At 37.5% G+C, this 17,453-nt stretch overlaps 1 protein-coding gene across 1 annotated transcript in view; it reads right to left on the bottom strand.

Annotated features, from left to right (window-relative positions):
* Positions 1 to 4,578: 4,578 nt before the first annotated feature.
* Positions 4,579 to 17,453, bottom strand: part of LCP2 (lymphocyte cytosolic protein 2) — a 33,118-nt gene continuing 20,243 nt past the window's right edge. Inside the window, exons 9-21 of the mRNA XM_009914043.2 lie at positions 17,072 to 17,141; positions 16,771 to 16,860; positions 15,961 to 15,986; positions 15,850 to 15,869; positions 15,639 to 15,743; positions 14,802 to 14,832; positions 14,145 to 14,157; positions 12,954 to 13,074; positions 10,638 to 10,687; positions 9,687 to 9,790; positions 8,719 to 8,796; positions 7,478 to 7,633; positions 4,579 to 6,735 (exon numbers count right to left, since the gene is read on the bottom strand). Coding sequence (XP_009912345.2) covers positions 6,613 to 6,735; positions 7,478 to 7,633; positions 8,719 to 8,796; positions 9,687 to 9,790; positions 10,638 to 10,687; positions 12,954 to 13,074; positions 14,145 to 14,157; positions 14,802 to 14,832; positions 15,639 to 15,743; positions 15,850 to 15,869; positions 15,961 to 15,986; positions 16,771 to 16,860; positions 17,072 to 17,141 — 987 coding nt within the window. The 3' untranslated portion in view covers positions 4,579 to 6,612. The remainder of the gene's footprint in view (positions 6,736 to 7,477; positions 7,634 to 8,718; positions 8,797 to 9,686; positions 9,791 to 10,637; positions 10,688 to 12,953; positions 13,075 to 14,144; positions 14,158 to 14,801; positions 14,833 to 15,638; positions 15,744 to 15,849; positions 15,870 to 15,960; positions 15,987 to 16,770; positions 16,861 to 17,071; positions 17,142 to 17,453) is intronic.

Genomic DNA, 17,453 nt, shown 5'->3' with positions numbered 1-17,453 from the left:
TGTACAATCTAAGCAGCATATCATGTTTTCTCTTTGAATCACAGTTTAATTGTGCCTTAACAGAAGATGTTATTCTGAGTTGCAATTTAGCTTCAACTGCAGTCACAAAACAATACATTTAGAATGTTTTATTTTAAGTAAGAAGTTTTGTGAAAGCATACCCCTGAAAAAGACAGAGAATGGAAAAGTAAATGGCAGGCAGCAGACTTCTCTGTCTATCCGTCCTCTACTGCACATCCAAGTAATTCTGCTTTCCTCTGAGGTACTGGTAACCCTCCTCCACTTGTGCCAAACAGCAAGTTCAAAATACAGATGAATGCTGAGCAGCAGGAAAAGTGGTTGCAGTAAATTACATAAAAGTGCTGACAGCCGTTCCCCTGGTTGGTGTCCGTTGCTTCAAGTACCATGGGGCACACACTGGGGAAGAAATGAACAATTCCCAAATCCAGGTCATTATTTAGCAGGTTTTGCTGATTTCAACTCATGTCAGATATGTGCATCTAAGGGCAGTGCTCACTGTTTTACTGTAGTCTAAACTGATAAATCTGTATAGCAAAGTGCCTTTCTTGTGTTCCTTGAATTTAAGTTCATTATTTGATCTTTACTTCTCATAAATTACTCTTACTCCATGTGAATTTAAATCAATGACAAAAAGGAACTGTCTGCTTATAAATTAGTTGCTGCAACATGCAATAAGCACTCCACAGGCAGGGCCTCAAAGGACAAGAGGAAATCACCATTCACCACTCCCTGGTTGACACCTCAGCCCTTTCTGCTCCACTTCTTCTTCAGCTCTTGCGACGTTTGTGGTTACTTTTTACCTCCCACTCCTAAAATCACAACTCCTACAGGGCTCTCGCAACCTACTGACGTTTCGTGTGCTGGAAGAGGGACACATCGTGGGGCTTTCCTTGCTGAGCAAAGCAGAAGGAAGCGAAGCACTAGGGCTGCCCGTGCACGGGGGCACGGACTCCTCCTGCTCCTGTCTGCCGGGGCTGCAGCCTGCCCCAGGCCAGGGGAGCCATCGGCAGCGCCCCGGGGATCGGTACCTCCCAGGGCCGAATTGGAGCGACCAGCTCGTCCTGCTGCCTGTTGGGCCGAAGCCGTGGCACAGCCAGGCTGTGGTAAGGGCAGGCTCCTCACCTCTGGTGGAAAGGGCTGCCTTGCCGCCTGCCCGCAGACCCCACCAGCATCTGGTGAGGTGCCGGGGGTCAGCCAGGCTGCCGTTTCCTCAGGGACGGCCTTGCTTGCCTTCATGGCAGCAGGGGAGGCGGAACAGAAAAATCACCCTGTGCTATCTGGTGTTCTGCGCGTTTTGCTGCAAGCACCCGCTGCGCGTGCAGGGGAGCGGGGGCGACCGGGAGGCCTGGCTGTGTACCACCCTGGCCTTCAAGAGCAGAGGGGCCGTCCCTGCAGGCTACACCTGGAAGCAGGGCCTGGGGCACCAGCGGCCTGGGAGACGAGAGGCTTTATATGCCTGCGTGCCATGGGGGGTTGGTGCCAGGGGTTCTGACCCTCAGCAAGCGTACCTGCCCATGAAGCACCCCCAAGAACAGGAGAGTCCTGTTACCACGGCCTGACTAATCTGTGAGGTAGCTGCCATCGCTCGATTTCAGTCCTTGGGCCTTCCCGTGAGGCACCCCTTCTGCACCGCTGCTTGTCGAGGACAGCCTCTGGGAACAGGGAAATCCTCCTCAGGCTTTGTGGGGCTCCCTCACCGCACGCTTCATGGTGGCCGGTGTGGCCATCGGACCTGGCGCCCTCCTGGGGAGGTGCTTCGTCCTGAGCAGTGCACTGCCACCCCCGCCAGCCCCACAGAGGGCTTTGCTCTCACGACAGGCCATTTCAGGGGGGGCTAAAAGAGGGGCACACTCTTTTGTCTGCCCTTCTAGCTAAGGGTCTTTTTCATTTCATCGCACCCTTTTTCAACACAGGCAGTACCAGGCTGAAATAGCGCCCCACCCTTTTTTTTTTCCTTTCCCTTTTCAGTGTTGAAACAGCTTTCCAGTGACGTCATACACTTAAAGTTGCCTGAGGGTGTCCTAATGTGTGAGGAGAGAAGAGCAGAGAGAACAGAGGAAGAAAGAGCCCAGGGATCTGGTATTTAATCTCAGCTGTGTTACTGATCAGCAGACATTCAGCACGACTTTTTGTGTGTGTGTGCTTTATAGATTCTCCTTCCATAAACTGATGACAGAAACAGATTGCAATGCCTTTTTAGACCTTCTATAAGTTTTCAATTAAAAAAAATATAGAAACTTGTTTGAGGAATTTATCAGTATTATAAAAATGCTTATTCGCTATTAGTAATTCCATGCTTAACTCCTAAAAACTTTCTGAAACACTGTCTCTAAAAGAAAGTAAAATAAATTAAATCCAAGATTTTTTTTCTTCCTCAAGAAGAATTAAAACTATTCAACCCCTTAGACTCTACTTTCAAATAACACTAATGAAAACAAGGTCTAGTCATTATATTTATCAAATGTTATTATATATTTGATATGAGATATATACATTTTTTTTTTCTGTATCTATTACTCCATCATAATTTGGAGTTTGTCCTTTTAGGATCTTTGGCCCTGGCTGATGACCTCAAGGCAAAGCCACTGTCTGAAGAGAAGAGAGACTTGGACAAAGAATCTATGTTAAAAGTATGTTCAATTTTTTTGTCATATTTCTCAGTGTGCTGAGGTGTTCTACCTAGTAAGCATTATTTATGAATCACCCAGAGTTTTTCCAGATTTTATTTTTACAATTTCTGAATGATAGATAGAGAGCTTATAACTAGGCCAGAAAACATATGTGCACTTTTCTTTAATATTTTTCTGAAGGAAAAAAAATACTAAAAAAGAGCGTAGTATAAATTTAAAAATTCAAATTATACTTAATTTCAAAAGGTTTCTAGTCTTGTCTCCAGATTTTGATTTTTTTTTAATTAAATGTTAAAGAGAGGGAATATGATCTCCAAAGTAAGCAAAAAGATGTTGATAATAAAATAATTACCTATACAGACGTAAATTTTCCTGGGCAGGTATTAGCAGATTCATTAATATTCAGTGCTGATAGTGTCATTTTTTTTTTATGCATGTTAATGTCACAATAGCTCCATCTTGTGGTTGACTGAATATTACATGACGATTACTTTTCATTTAGGTTCTATAGAAAAAGTAAGGTCGAAAACAAAAATGAAAAAATTGCTGCTAAGGAGACAAAATTTTAGATATGATTAATTTCATTGCAGGTGTTCGTAAAAAAAAAAAGGAACAGAAAACAAAAATAAAGCCTGAGTGCTTAGTAGTTACCTTCAGTAGTTTCAATTTGCCATATCTAAGTGGTTAATTATAGAAGGGGATAACTTTTACTTAAAGTTTTATTTTAGAAAATCAAAGAAAAAATTTCATAAGGGTTATGATCAGCTGGATTACTGAGTTTATAAATCATGCGTACACTGCCAGATATGTTTTGTTTCTATTTCATACAGGCATTCAAAAATACTGCTGCTGATCAGCAGTTTAACCTTGAAGCTGCGATTAAAAATGTTGACAAAATGTCCAATGAGCTGAAGAAACTAAATGGTAATTCTGAGTTCATCATCCAGCTAAACAAGAAGCTGTTTAAGGCATTGTTTTAAATAGTGTGCGGTTGTGAATGGCTTGGTTTTCTATGTCATACAACGGTTTTTTAATCTAATGAAATAATACAGTAGCTCTATTGTTTTGAAAAATTAATGAAACAGTAGTTACATAGAAACGGAATCATGTTAGCTAACCATGGAAAAAATCTGTTAGGTAGTCAAAGTCATTCCTTTGCAGGAACAGTAATAGTCTCCTAAAAGAAATATTACCAGTATGCTAATACCAAACTTCATTTAACCATCTTGAAGTAAACAAAACAAGGCAAACCTTCAAATTTTTGAAAGACTTGATAGATGAGAACTTCAAAAAGTGCTGTGTATAAATTGCCATTCACTGCCATTCAATAAATACCATGGTGATGATACACTGACCTTTGTTTTTCAGTGGAAAGCCAGCTACTGCTTTGTGACCTTATTTTGAATTTCAACCATCCTATGAAGAGCAAAGATTTAAGAGAAGCTGAAGAAAAAACTTGGAGTTTGACAGAAAAGTAACATCCATTTTCATGCATCGTCTTCTATTAATACTGTTTCAGTTTGAACTGTAAAATGATAGTATGGTTTCCTGCAGTTAGGCTATTTTTATTTTAAACTGAAAATGTGGAGTGGAAAAATGCTATAAGTAGGTTATTGATTTTGAGAGGGGTTTTTTAACCCAAATTTCCCCAAATAAGACCACTAGGACTGGAAAGACTGATATGATTAACTAGAAAGGTCAGGAAACTGGGCATGAAGTTTTTCACATGTTGTTGTCTCCTTTTAAACAAAGACATATTGGAACAGTAACAAAAGATTTTAAGTTACTTCAAGTCAAGTCATTGTTCTCTTGTCTCAGTTGTGCTCTGGAAAATGGGATAAGAAACGGTCAGTACAGAAGGAACTGCAACTTGCCTTTTGATCTGCCTTCCTCATTCTAAAAACGTTGCTGAGGAAGGGGGCAGGTTACTTCTGGAAAACCGGAAGTACTTTCATTCTAGTTTCTGTAGTGACTTTCTAATGCACCTAGCTACCAAAGAAACAGAGTTAGTGGTCTAAATACCCTATGCTGAAATGTTCTTGGCCCCAAATTTGAGTAGTCAGTATTTTCGTGTAGTTCATTACAATTAATATTTAATCATACTTTACTTGTGGACATGTTTGAATGTTGAGGTGTGTTTTTATGCATATACAAATTATATTTATCTGAATAATCAAATCAAGATTTACTCTGCTGAAAAAAATATGCAGTGTTATAATTTGTTATGCTGGTTTACATTTTATTTCTCTTTCATTAATGAGGTGATTTAAAACAAATAAAACACAATTCCTTTGGAGGTATTTCTGGGTTGTCAGACTTTTCAAGGCAGTGCAATGGAATAGAATTACAACCTCCAGCTCACAGAATCAGTGGTAATACGGGGGATGTTGTTCTTAATTTTAGCATTTTTTTTTGAAAACATACATTATAACTGACTTATCTTTCACAAGATTAGTAATGAGCTTTTAAAAAAATATTGGCTAGAAACAGGTTTTGTCAGCTGATGATTTTTTTAAATTTTATTTTTCATCTTTTTTTTTGACTCATAGTTGCATGAAAATGAAGTTTGCTAACTTTGAATTCCAGCTCCTAGCTAAATATATTAGAAAGGAAGATAACACTTACAAAACATATATATTAAAAGTAAAACTGTTTATGAATCTGATTATCTTATCTGAGAAGCTATACAGATTACATGGAAGGTATTTTTCTGCCTTCAATTTTGGTTCAAGTGTTTCAAGTGATATACACACAAATGCCTTTAAAGAAGAAAAAGTGTGACAAAGTCTATCATAATTATCAAACCAAGGTCTTGTCAGAAAGCAAAGGTTACTAGAAAACCGAGGCAAAGAGTTGGATAAATCCCACTTAACAAAGGAGAGGGAAAAACTCTTGATATAGTATGCTTCAGTGGTCCTCAGTTGCAACTTACATTTTAGAACAGAGAATGTTACTGTTTTTCTTGAAAAAATACAGTAAAAACAGAAAGCAGTTGTATAAGAGGAAATAAATTTAGCCTGATTGTGTCTGTCTGCTTTCTAAGAGATTTGGGTGTGTTCTGCCAGTTAAGAATCACATGATGATAATCTTGTTGATGTGTCTCCTATAAAAAGGTAGTTGCTTAATTAAGAGTCAGAAAGGTACAGTTAAAGAGATGTCTGTGTTAAGAGAGAAAAAGCTTGTTTCTGTGTGAGGTTAGAGGATCCTAGGAGATACATGATTCCAGTTTGTGGGCTAAGACATGCCATCAGTGAATCATTGGTAGTATGGCAGAGAGAACATGATGTGTGTAGATATTTTATTTTTCTAGAAAACTGTGAACAAGGACGGTTTCATAACTGAGTAACACAGACACAGATCTTGACAGGCAGCTGCATATCCAGAGTTGGGGGCTTTTTTGGTGTTGCTGAAACCTGGGTGTCTTTAGGATTCAGGTCGGAGTCCCAGTCTTTTCATAAAAGTGGCCACAGTTAGATTTATTGGTAAGTGAATTATAAGAAAAAATTGGGCCTTTATTGTCTTTTGTCTATTCCTCAACTTTGACAAAGTTTGGGTCTACTCTCTATCACTTTAAATAACATAACTGCTGGGGCAGTTCTGATCTGAAAAATAGCTTACTTTATTTTTTCCTCCTGTGAAAGTAGAGACTTGTATTGGTATTTATTTCTGGGTCCTCTAACTTGGCATGGAAATAATTTCAAGAAGACACGCATATGTTGGAAGATAAAAAATTCTTACGTACTGTATGATTAGTGGACAGTATTAAATACAATGTAGGAAAATCAGATTTATAGAGTACTGCATTTAAGGCATAATTTAAAAATAACATTGTCCTTTTTCCTTAAAATTGAAAGGATTTTTAATTACTTCATTATTTTAGTTTGCTGAAAAAGGAAATATCCTGAATTTTACAAACTTCAGTAGGCTTCAATACTATATGTGATCTTCATTAAGGTCTCATTTAAATATGTCCTGCAGCGTATTTTAACATGCACTGGTTTCTTGAACCTCTGTCTTTTCCATCAATCAGAAGAAGAGGTGTTCTTTGGAAGTAGTCAATGATATCTGCTACAGAAGAAAAATCCTGTGGATAGAAAAAATGAGAAGGCTATGGCAAAAATATCAGAATTATTAGTAATTAGTAAAACCAAAAGGTGGGGTTTTTTTCAAACTCTAAATATTTAGGAGTCTTAAAAGATCAGTAAATATTATCAGATCAGCTGTTTTCATTCCTGCCATAATCTGTAGCTCAATAACTGCTAATCCATGTACAACCTACTGCAATGTTGTATAATTAATTTATGTAGTCTTGGCCTGTTTAATACATGATGTTGTCATTCTGCTTGGCATGATGATTGCACTTGAAATTTCAAAAAGTTGACTGATAAATTCAGAGAGTTCTGGTTCGGTCAGAACTGTAGTACATGTGCTGACCAGTCTGTCTAGTGCCAGTAAATCCCACACTGTACTGCTGGATGTTAAGTAAACCAGTAGTCTGGGAGCAAAGCAGTAAAGCTGGCAGATATGGATTTGCTGTCAACTGTGTATTTCCCTTATCCGGTATCTTAGTGCTAAACAAACATTACCTAAGCAGGTATATGGATTTCTAATAGCTGTATTCCAAGGCTATCCCTTCATTCCCTGAGTGCAAACAGGAGAATCTGATTTTACTTCCAGCAGTAACATATTCTGTCAGGAATAACTCTAAGAAAATAAGCAGAATTCCACTAGAATAAAACAGCTGCCAGATTAAGCAGCCTGACACTTAGGAATGAGACAGGAGATACCTTAAGATGAAGGGAAGTAGTGTGAAAAACACATAGTACCTCTTTTCCTTTTAAGCCGGTTCCTAACAAGTATATGTGATTTTGCTCCTGGTAACGAATCTGGATGTTGTAGACTTTATCTTTGTACAACACCATCAGTACATATGGATGAGTAGCAGTTTTTCTTGAGCTGTCTCTTACCAAGAATGTTCCATCCTGAAAGATGAAAAAATGAAAGATGACAAATAAACATCACTTCTGGGTTTGATCCACCTAACAACCTTAACTAGAGCACTCATGCTTTTAAGTGTTTTTTCTTTCTGAAATCTCTTTCCTCCTGATAAGAGAAACTGCACTATTAAAGAGTTTACGTCATTTCTCAAATGTTTTATCTTTCAATTTACTACTTAAAACTTTCCTGTCTGATACAAATGCAGATTTTTAGGAAGGGAGGAATGGTGTTCCATGAGGGAGAGATTCCATTAAAGGAGGAAGTAAAATATCAAAGGCCAAACCTCACATCACTTTAACCAAGAAGAGAAGTTAATTTCTGGTAAGTGCCAATCAAGGTTCCTATGGTGTGATCTGTTTACAGACAGCCTAAAATAATGATAGTGTCTGTGTAATTTTGCTAAAGGCAGGGATATTGTCTCGCACTCTCTCTCAGCTTTTCTTCATTTCAGATCTGTTTTAACAAGTCTTCCATTTAAACACCCTTTCTAAAGGCATTGAATGTAATCTCATAAGGTGGACCTTAGTACAAGTCATTGAAATGCTGTACATGTCATCTTTAGCTCATTGCATGCGCTGTGAAGCATCATAGAGTAAACAGATTTCCCACAATGATGGGATACAATTTTGTTTATCTCCACATGCACAGTTAAGCCTGGGTTTCATCTGTTTGAATCCATACTTCATTTTGCTGGTAAATATGGCCTAGAAAAGGGTAGGAATCATCTCATCTAATTCAAGCTACCTGAAATGTGGAATTTGCAACAAATTCCTCACTGGTGACAAAGAACTATTTCCAGAGAACAAGTCACTCCTCCTAAGAGAGGTAAATTGAAACTGCTTTCTGGAGACACATAATTTGTTCTCTTGGACAAACAACAGCCTTCATGGCTTGTTTAGACTATATGTGTAATTTTTATGTGGGTTAAAATATACAAGGTGAATCCCTCACTCAAAGTATTTATACTGGGGCTATAACCTTACCATGTTACTTACCTTCACTCTTCCCATGTGACTGCAAGGACATCTAGCTAGGAGATGGTGAGAATCACCAATGATTTAAAGAGTACCTTATTTATTTTTCGAAGAGCTGCTTCTGCTTCTGGCCGGCTAACGTAAGCAACGTACCATTCATCATTTAGTGAGTCCTATGTTTTTTGTGAGAGAGGATAAAGGTGAAAGTCAGCTGTCAATGAATTAGCTTGTGATGTTAACAACATACAAATAAGTAGTGAGAAACTTGAGTGTGAGAGATATTTGGGTTTATGTGCAAAATCTTTGAAGGTAGGAGCTTCAGGGATCATACTAGTATGTATTACTGTACGGTAAGTGGCACCAAATGACTTTTAAATTATTTGCTCACTTTGATAAATTTGAAAATATTACATGATAAATTTGAAAATATTACAGATCTAGCTATAATATGTCTGCAAGTAAGCTAGGAAAAACATATTTCCAAATATTTTCAGTAAAAGATAGATTTTTAAGTGACATTTTTCTCTTTTGTCTTCCTGGGACACTAGCATTCTTTGCCTTCATTTCTCGGGGGATTTTAAAAATTCTTTTATTTTTTTCTTTTTTAACTATCATCTGAGACACTAATGCAGACTTCCTGTGAACATACCATGTATGGTTGCCCAGCACTGTTATCACCAGTAGTGGTTTGCTCTAAACTCGTCATATTTAAAGAAATGTGAAACAAAAGTGCAATTAAAGGGCATGAATTCTTTACTCACCAAGGTTTTGTGGAAGGAGAACTGAATATGTAATGCTAGTTGAAGGCAATTGTGCAGAACAAGTAATCCAGCAAACAAGTATTTTTCTAATTTTGTTCTACTGGGTTTTTGCTATTGATGTTTTTCTTGGTGAAGACAAAATAAGGTACTAAAGTTTGACACAGAAAAGGAAACTGAAAGCACCTACTAACATCCTGACAGTGACTACTAACTAGAAAAACAACTTTGAAAAATGTTCTCTCTTGAAATCAGAAAATTTACTGTGTTTAGCAGTTACGGTTAATATTTGTAACGTTTTGTACCTCATCTTCCTCCATGTTTGTTTGGTGAACAGTCTGTCTGCTAGGAATTGGCAAAGGAGGTCTTATGTCAGCTGTGCCTCTTGAAGGAGATCTGCTGTTGTTGCCTTCAAAGATATAACAGTAGAAAAAATGTTAAAATGAGGAAAATAATTTCTTCTGTGGAGTGCATACAGGGTGTACAATCTTGATTTTATGAGGCATGAAGAATTTATATCACTCTGATACTGAGACATTATGAATTGATTTGAAATCAGATTTAGGCTACTATATGAGAACCATGTTCTTTACATAAATTCATCCTTGGTGCACAGAGACTTTAACTGAACTCTTGCAGTTCAGGTTTCCTTAAAATCAGATGAACCTGAAATACAGGTTACATCTTTTTAGCTTCTGTACCACAATTACTCAGTTTGAGAGCATCTCCAGTTTCTTTAGAGAAGAAGTAACATTGCCTCTTTGCATCCCTTTCCTTCTTAGCATGTAGAAACTAAAAAAGTCACTGTAAGACATTGGCAGCTGTTACCATATGCAAAAAATCATTTGCAAAGCGATTTCTAAGCTTCCTTTATTTTTTACTTATTATTACAATATAAATATGCAGCATATTTCACATAAGAAGTGTTTTCTCCCTTTTTCAAGAGTATTAGCATACCACAGTGACTTGCAGGTAGTGTTGCTCAGCTCTCAGTAGTGTTACTTATATTGAAAAAGATGCTTATATGAAGTTTTGACAATGGTTTAACTAGGCAGTAAGCCCAACTTCATGGGAAAAAAAATCTTGGATTCAGACTAAGTTACACAAGATGCCTTTCAGCAACTGGATAGTTTGTTTCTTGCAGTCCAACCAGAAACATCCATAGGAAAAAAAAAAAAAATTTTAACTTCACTGAAACCACCTTTCAACCTTCAGTCATTTTTTGTACAAAAACCGCAGGAATACAGGATACAAACCTAGATGTAAGCGTGGTGGTAGTGAGCCACTTGAAGACAGGTTTCTAGCACTGTTTAAAAAAAAAAAAAAAGTAGTCAGTATAAATACAACATTGCTATACATTTCTGTGCTCTGAATAACTGATCTGGACTTTATGCCTGTTTTACACAATGTGAGATCCTGTTGAGACCTATGCAGAATGAGGATAGCCTTCTCTTCCTTCTTTTTGTTTTTCTTTCCTTCTTTTTATGTAAGCAGGTCCACCATTAGTTTACTTGAAGCTCAGTATCTGGGAATAAGGCAGAGGGAATCGGTAATGGGTCACCAAGACTTCTGTATCAGGATCAATGCAGAAAACTACTTCAGCTTGTTGAGTTTTCACAGGGAATGACTACTTTATTCCCCTAAAGCAGGAAGCACAGGCAAGATTGCTAGATGTTCCTTTCTGTTGGGGGTCCACTTATCGTCATTTTTCTTGAGGCTTCTATAACATTGTTGATGAAAATGCAGTTTCTCATCATTAACGTTGCAACTATGGATGTGGAGCTACTGGAAGGAGTCCAGTGAAGGGCCATTAACATGATAAGGTACTGGAGCATCTCACATATGAGCAAAGGCTGAGGGAGCTGAGACTGTTTAGCCTGGAAAAGAGAAGGCTCAGGAGAGATCTTATTAATGCATATAAGTACCTGAGGGGAGAGCCAGGCTCTTTTCAGTAGTGCCCAGTGACAGGACCAGAGGCAGTGGGCACAAACTAAAACACAGGATGTTCCTTCTGAACATCAGGAAACACTTCTTTATTGTGATGGCAACTGAGCACTGGAGCAGGTTGCCAAGAAAGATTGTGGAGTCTCCATTCTTGGAGATACTCTGCTGGGCAGCCTGCTTTAGGTGACCCTGCTTGAGCAGAGGCGTTGGTGGACCAGATGACATCCAGAGGTCCCTGCCAACCTCAACCACTCTGTGATTCTGTGAGCTACGAGCTGACAGTGGCACAGAGCTCATACCCACAGCACCATAACACTTCCATGTGCCTAAGCTTTCCCTCCTGTGTTCATTTTTATGCTTTTTGTTAGAAAATCTACAATTCCCTTTTATGGCCTGATCCCAGAACCCACATCCAAAACTTCTTAAAATGAAGAGTCCCAATCTTCAATTTTTTTAAATTTTTATTTTATTTATTCACCTAACTGGGAACAAACTGTCAGCATGCATTTCCTTTACAGTTCATATTTCTCTTCTGCTTAAATGAACTGTACAAAAAGCTCTGGGATGAATATGTTAATTACATTTGCAGAACAAAACACCCCATCACAACTTGATTCATGAGAGGGAATCAGCCAAATGGGGGCCTTGGCTGTAGCAAAATTTGGAAACACTGTTTGAATATAAGCAGAAGTGTTCATCACAGGAATAGTTCATATTTGCATATGACCTTGCTATTGCTACTGCAATATTTGTTCTGCTGGGGTGTCAGCAGTTCCAGAGGATGATGGTAAATGGGAGGAATTCGTCACAGAGCCATTAAAAAAATATCGAGATTAGAAAATGTACTTCAGACTTAGACTCAAGGAGCCCACTCTAACTCATCAAAGGCTCAGTCTGTTGCGCACAACATCAGAAGTCAAAATTTACTTAAGGGCTCTTCCATCTAGCAAATGAAGACTTAACAATCTAATATTTGGAAGTTGAAGCTAGTAAAAATTATAGCTGAAGCAAGGTTCACAATTTTAAATAGGAATTATTAAGCATTAGAGTAAAATTTAGTAAAAGGGTGGTGAAATTCTTTCAGATTGAGCTCTAGACAACTAAGGTTGTGGGGTTTTTTAGTTTTCAAACAATTAGTTGTCACAGCTCTAGTGCTTAGGGCCGTAGAGTGTGCAGAATCCTTTTAAAGAAGGACCACTTTGACCTACATCCTGCATAGTTTTGTAGAAGATGATCCCTTCCCAAAAGGGCTTGTCATTCTTATGGATCCTGCAGGCAATGGGAGAGATGTCTCAAGAATGGAAGCATTGTACTGTGTAGGCCCTAAAGTACTTCCTTGAAATAAAACTGAGAGATTTGCCATTTTTTTTCTTGGTTGCCTGATGTACACTATCTGCCTGCTTCACTGAATACAGAGCTTCAATTATATGAAGTATTCTCCTTGAATCAGGAACAACACAAATTAGCATGTAGTGGAGGCAAGGGTATGGCCTGAAAAATAATGGGCTGCTTCAAGTAGTTACCTTCTGTTTGCCTGAGAACCCTGTAGCCACATACATACTATTATTTGCCAGATTGAAAAGAGATTGAGATTCAAAAGGAATGACACGATAATGGGTGAAACAAACCTTTCTGCACCAGGCATGCTGTTGGATCCTGGCCTAGGTGGAGGCTTGACAGATTTGGATGGGAATGTATTGGAGCTGTATGGGGGCAAAGATAGCTGTGGCACTGGTCTTTGGGGTGCAGCTGTGGAGAGGAAGAGAAGGAAACTTAAAACTTATGTGAGACATTCTTAAAGGAGGTAGAGAGAAGAAATGTCACATTACTGCTGTTTAATTAGATAAATGCAATGGAGTAAACTATTTTATAAAGGGTCTTTGATATGTTAGTTACAGATGGTAAACTCATATGGTCAACCGAGAACTTAAAATTAAGTATTAAAATTAAAAATAAACTGGAGCAGCCTCGAGCAACATTTACATTTTCTAACTTCTGTTTTGGATAAGCTACAATTCAGCTACCTTAACTGCAGTAGAGCTGAAGGTGGTACATAACCATGTGTTCTCTGTTACGTTGCTTTTAAATAGTGGATTTGAGGCTAACTTTTTGAACTTTGTTCCTTTGTGAGATTTCTCCCATATCATCATAAACAACAGCATAAAATAAAATATTTTCTTTCTGCAGTGTCCTCAGCTACTGGTAAGAGGGGAACAGATTAACTGCGCTTTGCACAGCTTAAATAGCCCTATTCTTTATGGAGTCTTAAAGGCAGTAATAATTTGTAGACACTTGGCCAAATGTTCTGCTTCTATTATGGCATCACTTTACCAACTTAATTTTAGGAACCAGGATTCTGAATTAATTTATAAATACTGTTATTACATGAAACAAGTTCTGCTTCTGTTCATTAGAGTAAATAACATTACATGGAAGACTAGTACCAGCAGGATTTGACTGAACGTTTTGTTGAAAACTGGGACGATAACAGGTTTACGTGCCTAGCTGCTTGACGCTGTGTGCAGATCGCAAATCTCTAATATGTAATGTGTTTCAAAATAAGAAATCCTGCTGTTTTGTAACTGGCTGACTGAAGGAAGCTATTAACTACTGATTTCCTGTGTTTTGCGGCTTTGATATATAAATCTGCATGAGGTACTTTGCAAGCATTCTACAACCTGTCAAGATACCACCTGACTTTTTGAAATGGCTCTAAAGAAACAACTCTGCAATCTTTTCTTTTTTTTTTTCTTTTTTTTTTTTTAGAACTAAGACCAAGAAAGACTTTAAGCTTTAAAAATCACTGTAGAAATACTTACTGTCTTCTTCTTCCTGGGGAGCCAAAAGAAAATAAACATTAGCAACATATCATAGCACCATTCTTAGGATTATTTTAAAAAACAAAAACCTGGAAGTTAGTGAATTTTGAGTATACAAGGACTGTAATATCTATACTGTCACTTTCATCTAAAATGCTGGGGATTCTATCCTCATGCAACTCCAAATAATTTTTAAAGTTCTTGTGTTAAGGTGCTGCTATTGTTTACAAATAAGCTGTGAGGTAGATGTCCCATAATAGATCTTGACCCAAAGTAGTCAGAAACTCTCAGCAGATGTAAACTTTCCTCATTCCTTCAGTAAGCGTAGGATCTCAGAGTTATCTGAAAGTGAAATCCTTAGGTCAGCTTAAGCCAAAAAAAAGCCCAAAACCTAGTGTAAGCAAAATCACTTCTCCCACGTCATAAAAAAATTCTGGCCTTATTCTTCGTGTTACCTAAAACTACTCAGGGAATCAACTGACCTTGACATAGAAGAACTGTTTTAAAAGAAACTATGTGCTATGAAAGATCCATGAGTATTCATTATAACTGATAAAAAACCCCAAGTTTACCTTTTCCAGAATTATTAGTTTATACAGGTACTTATTTTATTTTAGTCCCTATACCTTTAAATATTTGCTTTGAGACTATACTTACTCCATTTTTTTTGTGTGGTGGCCAACCTGGCCTGAAATGAAACAGAGAAAACAAAACATGAATCATAGGTGGAATGTTACTCATTCACTTTGTGTGCATTAGGCTGTATTTTCAACTAAAACATGAATTTATAGTAAGTTTTATAGACCCAATGAATGCAGAAACACTTTTTTCCTCATAAAAATATCTAAGATTCTAATTTTCAGCCATAATCTAAGACATTATAACATTAGATTTCCTAGTACTTGGCAACATTGCTGAAGCACATGATAAGCCTTCCAGTCTTTGTTTCTGTGATAAATTATCCTGGCTGATTAGCAGATCTCAATCACTTTTTTATTTTGTTTTAAGATCAGGCACACTGTTTAGCCCACAAGTTATCTAGAAAATGCTAGAGAAAGATCTAGAGCTGCTAGAGAATGCTGTTTGCAATTAAGGAGTTTTGCAGGCCAGTAAAATCAATGGTAGGAAAGTAAAGCTTTCTTTTTCTAACATCCTAAAAATAATAGCAATAGAACTCATGAAAGAATGTTCCCTAGAGCAAGAACTTGATCTGGTGAAAAAGACATGGATCATATATTTCTTTGTGCAACTTGGAAGTGAGTCATGCCCTGCGTAATGGCTGTTTCAGATATGACTGGAGAGAGAGATTTTTCTGCATTCACAATTTTCTGTAGCTTACAACACATGCCATGCATATTCATAAAGCAAAACTTTGATATTTGCAGGCACTGCTGCCATGCAGTAGCAGTAAATTATACTATCCTGTGTTGCTTATCCATATTTTTGTTAAATTTAATTTATCCTTTATTAAATTTCAATGAAATGGACACTTACTTCACAGGGGTTTGCTTCCTTACAGGAGGTGGATTGCCTCTTTCATATCTGTCACTTGGTGGGACAGGAGGTTTTGGCATCATTGCTAGCTGTTCCCCCAGGGATCTAAAGCAGGAGCAAGATGATGAAATAAAGGCAAAAATCTGCTTACTAAGAAATAACTGGGTAGTACTGGCATCGAGATTCTCCTTTCCAGAGGCAAAACTCTTACCTTAGCTGCGAAGTCAGAGGCTGTAAAACAACAAGGAATAGTTAAAAGACTGTGTAAGGGTATCAAAATAGGTGAAAAATAGCAATAAGCATGAAACAAAAAAGACCTTACCTTTTCAGGAAGGCCTGGCTTCCTCCCTGAAAATAGTAAAAGCTTACATTGAGAAAAAAATGGAAGTTAAGATAATTAATTAAACATTATGAAAAAAACCAAGTTTTGAATATCATTGAAAGTGAATTTTGCAGATGTAAGCACTCAGCCTCCGGAGATGTGAGCCAGAAAAATATTTTGGCTTTGCAAGAGATGGCAAAATTACAATATCTCTTATTAAAGGAAAATTTTAAAAATTTCTAAGAAGTGGCGTGTTTTACAATCATATTTTCTATGATTCAGCTTTGAATTACTGGATACTTTTATGCCATTACGTAACAGATAAAAGTGTTTAGATAATAAATAAAAATCATAGAGTAGATTCTTTGTAAAATATGGTTTTCAGGTCTGAAACAAATGCCATTTTTTTCTGTTTTTCAGTTCTCAGCATTCTTTTAAGTCTGGGTGCCAAATTACATATAGTAGTGTATGCAGAGTTTCATTAGCTTTGTATGCAAAAGTTAGTTCCTCTTTTAACTTACTAAATATTTCCTTGTTCATTCACTTAAGTATTACATCAACCCTTTATTGCACAGGGAACTCATGTCTTTTTGTTCAACTAGTCCTGAGCTAGGCTTGTGACTTTCTAGATACAATTTCTCTTACTTTATACTGCTCACATTATTTATTCATAAACAGGTCACCTTGTATGTGATTGGATTACAAGTACATTTGGTTGAGCCTTGTTCTTTTACATAAATGATATTCAAACTGATAATTTTTAATAATTAAAAAAAACACCCATTGATATGAGCATAAGCAAATACTGACCTGTTACTGGGCTTTCTCTTTCTCTTTCAAATGGTGGAGCAGGGCGATCCAGTGGGGGTTTTGTGCTTCTGTCTATAGAAGGAGCTGGGGCTAAACACAAAAGCTGTGTAAGATAATTTGCTAGTATAGGTCAATATATCTTTATTTTGCATAGCCATGAACTGGTGTTACTTCTTAGAATAACAAGTGAGGCTTCTGTATAAATAGTAGAAGAGAGTGGAACTGAGGAGATACAGGCAAAAGTGAAGCGCTGTATAGCCCATGGGAAAAGCTTTATAAAGAGGAAACCAGCTGTACTTACGTTTCAAAGGCTTAACATTTCTGTCTCTATTCAAGTCATTGTTGCTTGGTGGAGGAGGAAAAGCTGGCAGCTAAAACAAATATTTTACATGTGGTTAAAGTGTGTCTTCACCTTTCTGTTTTAATTTTAGTATATTAACCCCACCACACCACATCTGCCCACCTTTGCTGACTCTGGTACAGCACAAGAAATCGGTCTCTGCTCAATGCAGGAAGGATAGGAGCCATTAACACTCCTGAAGAATGAACTACATACGTGGGTTTTTGTTAGATGCAGAATTGCCTCCATCTGTTGCATCTCACAAGGAATACTCTAGTGGGATGTTATCTTTGGGGAGGGCATGAGTATTGTCAAAGGAAAGAAAGAGGAGCTTCAACAATGC

This window comes from Haliaeetus albicilla, chromosome 27 (assembly GCF_947461875.1).
Source record: "Haliaeetus albicilla chromosome 27, bHalAlb1.1, whole genome shotgun sequence".
Lineage (NCBI taxonomy): Eukaryota > Metazoa > Chordata > Aves > Accipitriformes > Accipitridae > Haliaeetus > Haliaeetus albicilla.
This window is presented reverse-complemented; position numbering and strand designations above follow the sequence as displayed.